Source organism: Schistocerca gregaria, chromosome 7 (assembly GCF_023897955.1).
Source record: "Schistocerca gregaria isolate iqSchGreg1 chromosome 7, iqSchGreg1.2, whole genome shotgun sequence".
Lineage (NCBI taxonomy): Eukaryota > Metazoa > Arthropoda > Insecta > Orthoptera > Acrididae > Schistocerca > Schistocerca gregaria.
In genome coordinates, this window is record NC_064926.1 from 165322312 (window position 1) to 165334489 (window position 12178).

The following is a 12178-nucleotide window of genomic DNA, read 5'->3' on the forward strand; positions in this document are numbered from 1 at the left end:
TTCACCAACTGGTTCGTTGAATTCTTTTGTATAAAGTATTTTATATATTAAAGCAGAATAGTATCTAATACTGGATACAACTGATTTTATAACTTTTATTTTTAATGTATTTTAGTTATATTCATTAATATACTGAGCTTGCTGTTAATTATGTACTTGAACATGCCGTTTTATGTTGGTCTCGCCAGCTGGAAAGACTTTGAGATGACTCTTGTTTTGGAGGCAATTTTATTTTCTAAATATTTCATTTCACTGGGACTCTGCAGCTAGCAGAAGTAATACGCTGCCTTACACATTAGTGCAGAGTACGTTAGCACCGAATTAGAAGCTGGTTCTCACGGAGGCGCTGGAGACGAATAAATCGTACGGCACAGTAGCGAGTCATTGGAGTGGGGAGAGGTACGCGGACTAAGAGGAAAATTTTGTTTGACGACCGACACGTAGGGAAACCACAGGCGTTCCAGAGCGAAACTCAGCAATTTGTTTATTAAATAATAGTTACCCGTTTACTTTCGTCATATAAAATACCACGAGGAGCCTAAGAGTCATCGTATCTTTAATACGGCAGTACCACTATTCGGTAATCCAGTTTAGTTGGTAGACAAATGAATACTGTTAAGACACGACGATGTACGAATAGCTGAGAAGTTTTACGAAGTATGCAAGAGATTTCGACTGTTCAACAATCTAGTCGGACGACGATAAGAAGTACTCAAAGCGTGTTCTTCTGAAATAGTCGGATTTACCATGCTCTCGAATTTCATTAACTTTCTGAGACGACTGGTTTGAGACTGTTTCACTCTAACTGTTTTACGACGTTCGCTAGTAAATACTACGTAATGGCATCCTCGGACTTATTTCAAGTAAATTAGCTACCCGCACAACTACTTATAATTGCTAGCCACCTGCTTTCACCTTCTAAAGTATACAATACGCTAAAAATAGCTGCTTAGAGAGACATCATCTACAAGAGATTGTAAGAAAACAGGTAGGAGGAAATCGTACATGCCGAATCATTAAGATAAGTTATGAATGGGTTAACGTAAGTAGCGTAGTCTCGGGTGGTAAGCCAGAGCACTTATACTGAATGTCATCTACACGACTTTCTATGGTGTCGTGGCTAAACCGAGAAACTTTTACGGACTTTTCGCACCACGAGGGGATCTTTTAATATCTAGTTCACAGTTCTTGGCTTTCTGTGAATTTCAGAACTATGTTTTTGTCTTTATTAGAGATTCTAAAATTGAAATACTCCGTCGGTCTGGTCGAAGTATTGACCGTTGAAGACAAAGTACGTCGATGTTAACACGTGACTGAACAATTTGTCAGTTCAGGCCCGAATTTCTCGCTGATTAAGTGGAGAGAATCTTCCGGCGGGACACGTGTGAAGACATCGAAGCTGACCATGATGTCGGATTCTCGTACTGTCATCTCCTTCAGGCGGCCAATGAAGTCCGTCGAGTTCCAGACATGGTGCGCACATTTCCCCACATAAATTCTTAGCATGCTCGCTAAGTGCTGCGCCAAAAGATACGTCGGTGCCCCTATGTTGCTGACTATGGATCGCATCCCTTCTTTGTCCGTTTTTGGGAGACCATATATCCTCGGAGCTACCGCCGAACTTTGCCGGAGTCTTGTCTTTGAGCGCGCCATTTTTCAGCAAGGTGGCGGTGCTTGGTTGTATCTTCCTGGTCGGGCCTGGGTTGATTTTCCGATATGCTGGATCGTCTAGCAATTGCAGCATCTTCTGTTCGAAGTCGCGTCTCTCAAGGATGACTGTGGCATTTCCTTTGTCGGCAGGAAGAACGACTATCTCCTTATTGTCTCTGAGGGATCGTAGTGTTGCTCTTTCTGCTCCCGAGATGTTGCTTCTGGCCGGTTTTGCCCTTGAAACAATCCGGCAAGTTTCCCTTCTGATTTCTTCTGCTTTGTCATCTGGTAAGCCACGTACTGCCTGTTCTACTGAAGAGATTATTTCATTGAACTGCAGATACGCACGTGTCGGTGCGAAATTGAGTCCTTTTTCAAGTACAGCTGTAGCTGCGTCGTCGAGTGATTTACCCGTGACATTAATCACGGTCCGCCTAGTGAGCTCTATCTAATGTTTCGGTTTGCCAGGTAGTCGTGCAAACTTGGTGATCTGCTTATCCGTGAATTTACGGTGGGTCGAGTCTGCCTGGGCCCAGTTAACGCCGTCCACCAATTCCCAAGAGTGATCTTGGAGTACGGAGGATAATCGTAGGTGAAGATGCAGCAGCTCCTTAGCGTTCTTGTCCAGTTGTAGACGGGTGTAGCGAACTACGAGCACACCGACGGAGTATCCATGGGGAGCCCGCTCTCCCCAGTGGTGGCCAACCTGTTCATGGAGAGTTTCGAAGAGGAAACACTGGAAGCCGCCGAACTGAAACCTGTTTGCTTCTTTCGCTACGTGGACGACACGTTCGTCATCTGGCCACATGGACAGGAACAGCTACAGATTTTTCTGCAACATCTATATTCGGTCCATAGTATCATTCAGTTTACCATGGAGACTTTGAAAGATGGAAAACTACCCTTTCTTGATGTCCTAGTGGAACGTAGGTCTGATGGCTCACTGGGTCACAGTGTGTACCGAAAGCCCACACACGCTGACCTGTACCTACATGCGTCCAGCTGCCACCGTCCGGCTCAGCTTAATGGAATGCTCAATACCTTGGTACATAGAGCACACGCGATCTCTGATGAAAAGTACTTGCCACCGGAACTCAAACACCTGGAGACCGTGTTCCGCAAGAATGGGTATGCCAACCGCCAAATCCAAAGGGCCTTCCGACAACAGAAGTGCAGCAAGAACCGAGATGAAGAACAACCCGAAGAAGAGAAGCAAGCGCTTTCTGCCGTTTGCTGGCAAAGTGTCGTCAAAAACTGACACAGTCTTGCGACCACCAGCAAAGATTCGTGACCTACTAGGGACGGCAAAAGATGACGTAGGCCTTAAGAAAGCGGGCGTGTACAAAACCCCATGCGGCTGTGGCAAATCCTACATCGGCCAAACAGTTCGCACGGTCGAGGACCGATGCAAAGAACACGAACGTCACACCCGCTTACGCCAACCCAGCCATTCGGCCCTAGCAGAACACTTCATTGAAACCGAAGAGAGAAAAATCCTGACGGCCACAAGTGCCTACTGGGACAGTATCTACAAGGAGACCATAGAAATTCGAGTAACATATAACCTCATCAATAGGGACACCGGGTTTCAACTTAGCAAGGCCTGGGAACCATTATTAAATACCACCCAAGAGCAACGGCGCGAGCGGACGCGAGATCCTTCCGCCACGGCGGACGGAGATGGACTGCGCGTACCACCGGGCGTGGCTGCAGCTACCCCCACCCCCACCCCACCACGCGTCGCCCCGCCGGCCGCCCGCGCCGGGGTACGACTCGGGACCCCGCGGACATAAATACCGCGGACACAGCGCAGGCAGATCATTCCATCAGCACCACCTGATGATGGCGGAACGGTTATCCGCCGAAATATCGTGGAACTTCGACGACAGGATCCGGCTGGACACCCGAGAACCTTGCATACATGTTTATTGTTTGATCCTGTATTGCAATCATGAATCCTTCCGTCTCACTGTATATATTGCCTTTTCTTAGCCATGTTTTGGATGCGTTTTGATCGATGTGTAGCTGTGTTAGATGATACGGGTGCTTGCCATGTAGTGTTTTCTTTTTCCAATTTACTTTCTTCGTATCTGTTGATGTTACGATGTATGTGATCTAAAGGGTTGTAGAAGTGGTTATGAAATTGCAAAGGTGTAGCCGATGTATTCATATGAGTGACTGATTTGTGTATTTTGCTAGTTTCTGCTCGTTCTAGAAAGAATTTTCTTAAATTGTCTACTTGTCCATAATGTTGGTGTTTTATATCGATAAATCCCCTTCCTACTTCCTTTCTGCTTAATGTGAATCTTTCTGTTGCTGAATGTATGTGATGTATTCTATATTTGTGGCATTGTTATCGTGTAAGTGTATTGAGTGCTTCTAGGTCTGTGTTACTCCATTTCACTACTCCAAATGAGGAGGTCAATATTGGTATAGCATAGGTATTTATAGCTTTTGTCATGTTTCTTGATGTCATTACTGTTTTTTGTATTTTTGTTAGTCTTTGTCCATATTTTTCTTTTAGTTCTTCTTTAATATTTGTATATCCATTCCTATTTTTTGTCTGTATCCTAGATATTTATAGGCATCTGTTTTTTCCATCGCTTCTATGCGGTCGCTGTGGTTATCCAATATGTAATCTTCTTGTTTAGTGTGTTTTCCCTAGACTATGCTATTTTTCTTACATTTGTCTGTTCCAAAAGCCATATTTATATCATTGCTGAATACTTCTGTTATCTTTAGTAATTGGTTGAGTTGTAGTATTATTATTATTGTTATTATTATTATTTCAGACGGGTTGGAGGCGTGGCGTCTATGCATGCGGTACACGTCCGACGTGGTTTCGTCGTGTGCCCTGGGCGTCACAGGACGCGCCCTAGAGGACGAGAACTCGCCTTTACAAAAAATGTTTCGGAAGCTTCTTGAGCCAACCTTCATGACTATATTGACGTTCTTTGTCACGGCTACGTCACCGAAATTGGCTACGCTTCTCCGTCTAAGGTACTGTTATTATTATTGAAGCTTCTTCAAGAAGGATCTTGAGCGCTCATAAATATCTACCGACATTATTTTCTCTATAATTTCCAAAATGCTGTGTGGTATTTGGTCTGACTGGTCTGGCAGATTATTCGTTTCCGTTGGAGCTCACTGGTGGTGTGTCTTGCCGGCATGAAATGTGGATTTACTCCCTGAGTTGAAACAGTGATTACAATACATAACTGTCTCCGGGCATTCTCACTAAGGCAATCTTATTTTCCTAAACAGCCTCAAATGCGTGACTCGCTGTTTCTTAATCTGACAACAGACCCTTGTTTTCCAGTTCTTCTCCAAATATGCTTGACCGTCGTCCGTAATGACCTCGACATGACGTTGTCCACTGCAGTTGCTTAAATATTTCAATTTAGTATGCAATACGCCCGTCTGCTTCTATCTCGTCGCATCTAACGCCATTCAAGCCAGACTTCAGCTCATCTGATGCTCTTTGCTATCGCCATCAATGGTATCGTAAGTGCAGTGCGCCACACAGGCTCTCCGTCATTGTAAGTGGATGACCTTTGCCTCTACTATATTTCTTCATCAATGTGAACCGCTGAGCGCCAACTTCAGGGGGCTGCCTGGAGTGTCTATGAATGGGCCCTGAATCGCGGCTATCAATTTTATGCTACGAAATCACGAGTTACGCGTTTTTGTCGACTCTGGACTGTGCACCGGCACCCTGAAATTTATCTTGTTTATCTGGTCCCTTATTATTACTGATGCTTAAGGAATCCAATACACTGTTTCTTTTTCCCTTTTTAATAAGATGGTAACGCGTGCTTTAACCATTTCAGTTAATGAATCCTGTAAAACGGATAACAATGACTAATATTGTTTTACAGCAAAACAATAACAGCGAGTGCTGTATGTGTCACCTGCGTTTTTGCATACACATGTTATAAGAACAATTTAAAATTATAGCCTGGTAGAAACGATGTAGCTCTTTAAATTTAATGTGGGCATGGTGCCCACGCAGAAGGAATCAATTCAGTATATCCACTTGCAGATGAGGTGAATGATGATGATGATGATGATGATTATATGTTTAGAGGGACTAAACTTCTGTGTCTTAAGTCCCTCCTTATCTTGAGCGAAACATGTCTCTCTCTCCCTCTTCTCAGCGTTCACAGGCCCTGTAGACCATGCGCTGCATCAACGATCTGCTTCCACCGCCTTCTATCTCTCGCAGCCTCTCTCCACCCTGCGGAAATTCCTAATGCTGCGATGTCCTTCTCTGTGTCATCTTTCCACCTTTTACGAGGTCGGCCCAATGGTCTTGTGACTGGAGAGTTCCTTCAAATTCTTTCTTGGTGATTCTGTTTTCCATTCTGGCCACATGTCCAGCCCATTGCAGTCTCCTACTTTTTAATTTCTGGATGATAGTGGGTTGCTTCATTAACTGATAAGTTTCGTTGTTCTTTCAAATTCTCCATACGCCATTCTCCAACACAGATCGCCAGATTTTTCTCATTACTTTTCTTTCAAAAACATTCAGTTTTCCACTTTCATTCTTTGTAAGCGTCCAGATTTTTGAACCATATAGTACTATGGGGTAGATAATAGTGTTGTATGTCTTCATCTTTGTGGTGTTTGACAAAGCTTTACTTTTTATTGGGTTGATTAGTGAGTACAGACATCTCGACCCTGAGGCTATTCTTTCATTTATATCCATTGTTATGATATTTTTACTGTTGAAACGTGATCCAAGGTATTTAAACTAGAGAACTTCTCAGAATTTAGAATGTTGATCAATTTCAAAGTAAGGATTTGGGTTTATGACTCGACCTATTTCCACATATTCGGTTTTCTCTTAGTTAATCAAAAGCCCGATTTTGCTGGCACTCTACCTGAGAGATCTGTATGTCTTTCATTTCTTCTTCAGTTTCACTCAGCAACACTATATCATCTGCATAAGCCAGGAGTTTTACTTCACTGTGTTCGAATCGGAGACCATTGCATAGATGTAAATTACTCTCCCGAACCACTTTCTCTAATGCAAGGTTGAAGACGACACATGAAAGAGCGTCTCCCTGTCGTAATCCTGTTTTAATTGAAAAGGTGGGGGATATGGATCCACGGAACTTCACTGCTGCCTGGGAGCCATCCATGCACAGTTGTATCATACTAATGACTTTGGGTATACTAAATTCTCGTAAGGTGTTGTAGAGGCTACTTCTGTGGATGCTGTCGTAGGCTCGCTGGAAGTCAATGAAGAGACGGTGGATGTTTTTGTTAAATTCCCAATATTTCTCAAAGATCTGTCGTATAGTAAACAAATTATCAGTTGTGGAGCGGTTTGTTCGAAATCCAGTCTGGTAATCTTGAATAATATTTTCCGCATAAGGTTTAAGTTTTTCCAGAATGGTCATTGACAGGGTTTTGTATGTTACGTTCAGCAAATTGATTCCTCTGTAATTTCCACATTCCGTTCTGTTTCCTTTCTCGTGTGTGGGACAAATTATTACAGTTTTCCAATCTTCAGGCAGCGTTTCCGTTTTCCAGATCATTGTGATAAGGTTATAAATTTCTTTGTGTAGTTTGCTTCCGCCCTCTTCTAACATCTCTGCTGATACCTGGTCCTCGCCTGCTGCCTTGTTGTTTTTGAACTTTTGAATGTAGTGGATCACTTCTTGTTCTGTGATTCTACATTCGTCATTATTAATGCTGTCACTCTCAGACATTGCGTAATTGAAGGTTATGTGCGGATCAGTGCAATTTAATATTTCTGAGAAATACTCTTTCCATCTTTCTAGGATACCTTGCAGCATATTTTAATTTTTATCTTTTATGAATAGATTTTCATTTTGATAACCTCTCTTACTTTCCTCTATATAACTGAAACAACTTCTTTGAGTTTCCATTCCTGCTTTCCACTACTACAGATTCTAGGACTCCAGTTAGATATTTCCTTTTCTCTGCTCTCAGAACTCTTGCTGTTTCTCTTCTAACCGCATTGAACGTCTCCCTCCCGTCCTCACTCTCCTTATTATGCAGCCACAACATCCTGGCTTCTTTCCTCCTTTCTACTGTTCTCTGACACTTTTCGTTGAACAATTTCTGTACCTTCGTTTTCTTTTTCTTGCCCAGTGTTTTTTCTGCTGCATCTGTTACTACAGTCTTTATTCTTTCCCTAGCCTTCTCTACACTGTTTTCCTCCTTAGCTTCTTGCAATGCTGTGAATCGGTTATTTATTTCAATCACATAGGTTTCTTTAACAGACAGTTCCATCAGTCGTTCGATGTCTAAATTAGGTTTTGGTGTGGCTTTTGGTTCTTGATTCCAAATCATCTTGATTTTCATCTTTCCTACAAAGAGGAAATGATCCGAGCCAATTTCAGCTCCTCTATACGCTCTGACCTCTTATAAATGAAGTGAAACGTTGATCTGTCATAACATGGTCAATCTGATTTACTGTTTTGCCATCTGGAAAGCACCATGTGCCTTTGTAACATGTAACATGTAAAAAGGTAAAAAGCGAAAAAAATGGAGACCTGGTTGCTCAAACTATAAAGCAAATCAAAGAGTTTAAAAAAGTGTGAAAGTAGCTGCAACACAAAAGGTGAAAGAAAACAGAGATAACGCAGGCATTGTTTTGCACAGGAGAGTCTAAAGACGTAACAAGCCGAGAGGGGAAGAAAGTATCCTGCGGTTGCTCGGTGGGTAACCGTCACAGGGCGAGGATCTCGTCCCCACGACCACCCCTAACATTGCAAGTGGAAGAGTATTAAAGGTTAGAATAAAATCCGCTCTCCCTCAGAAAAAGCGAAACTTTGGTAGTGGCTGTCACGTGTTACTTGTGCACTTCAGGTAGCGAGGTTGGCAAACTGCGAGTGTGCCGCAGATCGGCCAGCAGGGCGCGCTCAATGGGAAGACGCGCTATCGCCGGTAGACTGCTGCAGCTGCAGTGAAGAGGGTCCTCCTGAGGCAGAAGAAACTCGTGGCTAACTCTCGTGTGGCCGGTGCTTAGTCGGCACAACACAATGGCATCTTTCCGAGAGGCCTGAAAAGATGTATGCCACACCTTAGTGGACCCTTTAATCGCTCTCAACTCGTTTTTGGGTCGTGGTAGCCTGCCATTTTAATTCCCACAGTCTCTAAAAAGTGCGTCGAAGTTGTAATCCTAAGTCTGTGTCCGGTATTCCGACGTTAAGTTAATATCTGGTAGCTGTGTCTTTAGCTAGACAGTCGGCGAGTTCTTTTCCTGGAATGCCTATCTGGCTCGGTGTCCAGATGAAGGTCACTATCTTTCCAGAGCTGCAAAGGTCAGCCAGTAGGTCCTGGCTAGCACAGAGTTATGCGTTTTAAGAAAATTATGGAATCGCTACAGATCAGAAAGATCGTCGTGGCGTGGGCTTTGACGTACCGCAAAGCCTGAGAGATGGCAACCAACTCTGGAGTGTAAACTCGGCAGAGAGTGCGTCTCGTGTCCCCTTGCACGTGCAAAAGCTTAACCCACCCTGTCGTTGACTTTCGACTCATCCGTCTAGATCCTTATTGAATTAGAATAATCGTGAAGGATTGAAGGAAACAGGTGTCGGAGAAGGATAGATTCAGCATCCTTCTCTTGCGGCCACGAAAGAGATCCATCCGTATCACAGGACATGGTACAGCGCACGGGGGATGCCCAAAGGGAGCTCTAGGAACCCAAACTAACGGAGGCTTCTACATCTACATCTACATCCATACTCCGCAAGCCACCTGACGGTGTGTGGCGGAGGGTACCTTGAGTACCTCTATCGGTTCTCCCTTCTATTCCAGTCTCGTATTGTTCGTGGAAAGAAAGATTGTCGGTACGCCTCTTTGTGGGCTCTGATCTCTCTGATTTTATCCTCATTGTCTCTTTGCGAGATATACGTAGGAGGGAGCAATATACTGGTTGATACCTCGGTGAAGATATGTTCTCGAAACTTCAACAAAAGCCCGTACCGAGTTACTGAGCGTCTCTCCTGCAAAGTATTCCACTGTAGTTTGTCCATCATCTCCGCAACGCTTTCGCGATTACAAAATGATCCTGTAACGAAGCGCGCTGCTCTCCGTTGGATCTTCTCTGTCTCTTCTATCAACCCTATCTGGTACGGATGCCACACTGGTGAGCAGTATTCGAGCAGTGGGCGAACAAGTGTACTGTAACCTACTTCCTTTGTTTTCGGATTGCATTTCCTTAGGATGAATCTCAGTCTGGTATCTGCTTTACCGACGATAAACTTTATATAATCATTCCATTTTAAATCACTCTTAATGCCTACTTCGAGCACATTACACTTGTCTACATTGAGATTCAATTGCCATTTCCTGCACCATGCACCATGCACCAAATCTGGATTTCAGTACAATTTTCCATTGTTATCACCTCTCGTTATACCACAGCATCATCCGCAAAAAGGCTCAGTGAACTTCCGATGTCATCCACAAGGTAATTTATGTATATTGTGAACAGCAACGGTCCTACGACACTCCCCTGCAGCACACCTGAAATCACTCTTACTTCGGAACACTTCTCTCCATTGAGAATGACATGCTGCGTTCTGTTATCTACGAACTATTCAATCCAATCACACAACTGGTCTGATAGTCCATATGCTCTTACTTTGTTCATTAAACGACTGTGGGGAACCGCATCGAACGCCTTGCGGAAGTCCAGAAACACGGCATCTACCTGGGAACCAGTGTCTATGGCCCTGTGAGTCTCGTGGACGAATAGCGCGAGCTGGCTTTCACATGATCGTCTTTTTCGAAACCCATGCTGATTCCTACAGAGTAGATTTCTAGTCTCCAGAAAAGTCATTATACTCGAACATGATGTTGTTGTTGTGGTCTTCAGTCCTGAGATTAGTTTGATGCAGCTCTCCATGCTACTCTATCCTGTGCAAGCTTCTTCATCTCCCAGTACTTACTGCAACCTACATCCTTCTGAATCTCCTTAGTGTATTCATCTCTTGGTCTCCCTCTACGATTTTTACCCTCCACGCTGCCCTCCAATGCTAAATTTGTGATCCCTTGCGGCCTCAGAACATGCTCTACCAACCGGTCCTTTCTTCTTTTCAAGTTGTGCCACAAACTCCTCTTCTCCCCTGTTCTGTTCAATACCTTCTCATTAGTTATGTGGTCTACCCATCTAATCTTGAGCATTCTTCTATAGCACCACATTTCGAAAGCTTCTATTCTCTTCTTGTCCAAACTAATTATCGTCCATGTTTCACTTCCATACATGGCTACACTCCATACAAATACTTTCAGAAACGACTTCCTGACCCTTAAATTTATACTCGATGTTAACAAATTTCTCTTCTTCATAAACGCTTTCCTCGCCGTTGCCAGTCTACATTTTATATCCTCTGTACTTGGACCATCATCAGTTATTTTTCTTCCCAAATAGCAAAACTCCTTTACTACTTTAAATGTCTCGTTTCCTAATCTTATCCCCTCAGAATCATCCGACTTAATTCGACTACATTCCATGATCATCGTTATGCTTCTGTCGATGTTCATCTTATATCCTCCTTTCAAGACACTGTCCATTCCGTTCAACTCTTCTTTCAAGTCCTTTGCTGTCTCTGACAGAATTACAATGTCATCGGCGAACCTCAAAGAGATGAGCAAAAAATGGTTCTAACGTTGCTCTTTTCTAATATCCTAGTAATCTCTGCCGTGGGCGGTCCATCATAGGGAAGGAACGCTAAGCGCTTAATGTCTTCATCACCTACGTCTTCTTCTTCTTGCTCTATTGAAAAGCACGTCTTATCTGCGTCACAGAATAGCCATTCTCTAGGAAAGCTTTTCTTGACTCGGCTGACAACCCGAGAAGACTTCATCAATGATTACTATTGTCCCTGTACACACTCGTTCCTCGTGCGTATTCTTCTTTCCAGATATTCCTTATTTCCCATTATTCTTTGTCGGTGTAGTCTCTTAAAATTTCCTTTTCCCAGAACTTGTTATGTTTATTTTGCACACCTATAAATTCTTTTTATATCTGTCTCCATTACTATTATTATTATGAGTGCCAACAGCAGCAGGAGTAGAAGTACTGCTAGTATAAACAGTATTAGATCATAGTCAGCATTATTTATTCACATTGTCACTATAGACACTCAAATCATTTTCATGCTTTTTGTGATATTAAAACTGTTATTTATTACCTAAGTAAGATGTAAAAATATGCTGTAGGTGTGAAACGAGATGATGCCGTTGTTAAGATGATGTTTCCGACGCCCTTTGAAGGACACGCTGGCGTGCTTATGTCGTAGGTTTATGCCTGTGGAGGTCCATAAGTTCGTGCACAAATTGGTGACGGACACAGTCGCCCAGAGAGAAAGTGGAAACGTGCAGCGGAAAGACTACCTGCAGCTGCTGGTGGACCTCAAGACCAAGGGCTACCTCGACAGTCAAGGGCAGGTGCTGGCCGATAAGTCGAGTGAGTAACACCCGTAATACAGTCGCAAACGCCTCACGATTTGCCACAGGAAATGAAACGTGAAACGTATGAGGATTT

General features: G+C 43.4%; 1 protein-coding gene across 1 annotated transcript in view; it reads left to right on the plus strand.

The window, feature by feature from the left end:
- Positions 1-12178, plus strand: part of LOC126281376 (probable cytochrome P450 6g2) — a 69586-nt gene that overhangs the window by 38143 nt on the left and 19265 nt on the right. The window contains exons 5-6 of the mRNA XM_049980295.1: positions 4443-4650; positions 11934-12100. Of these exons, the coding sequence (XP_049836252.1) occupies positions 4443-4650; positions 11934-12100 (375 nt within the window). The remainder of the gene's footprint in view (positions 1-4442; positions 4651-11933; positions 12101-12178) is intronic.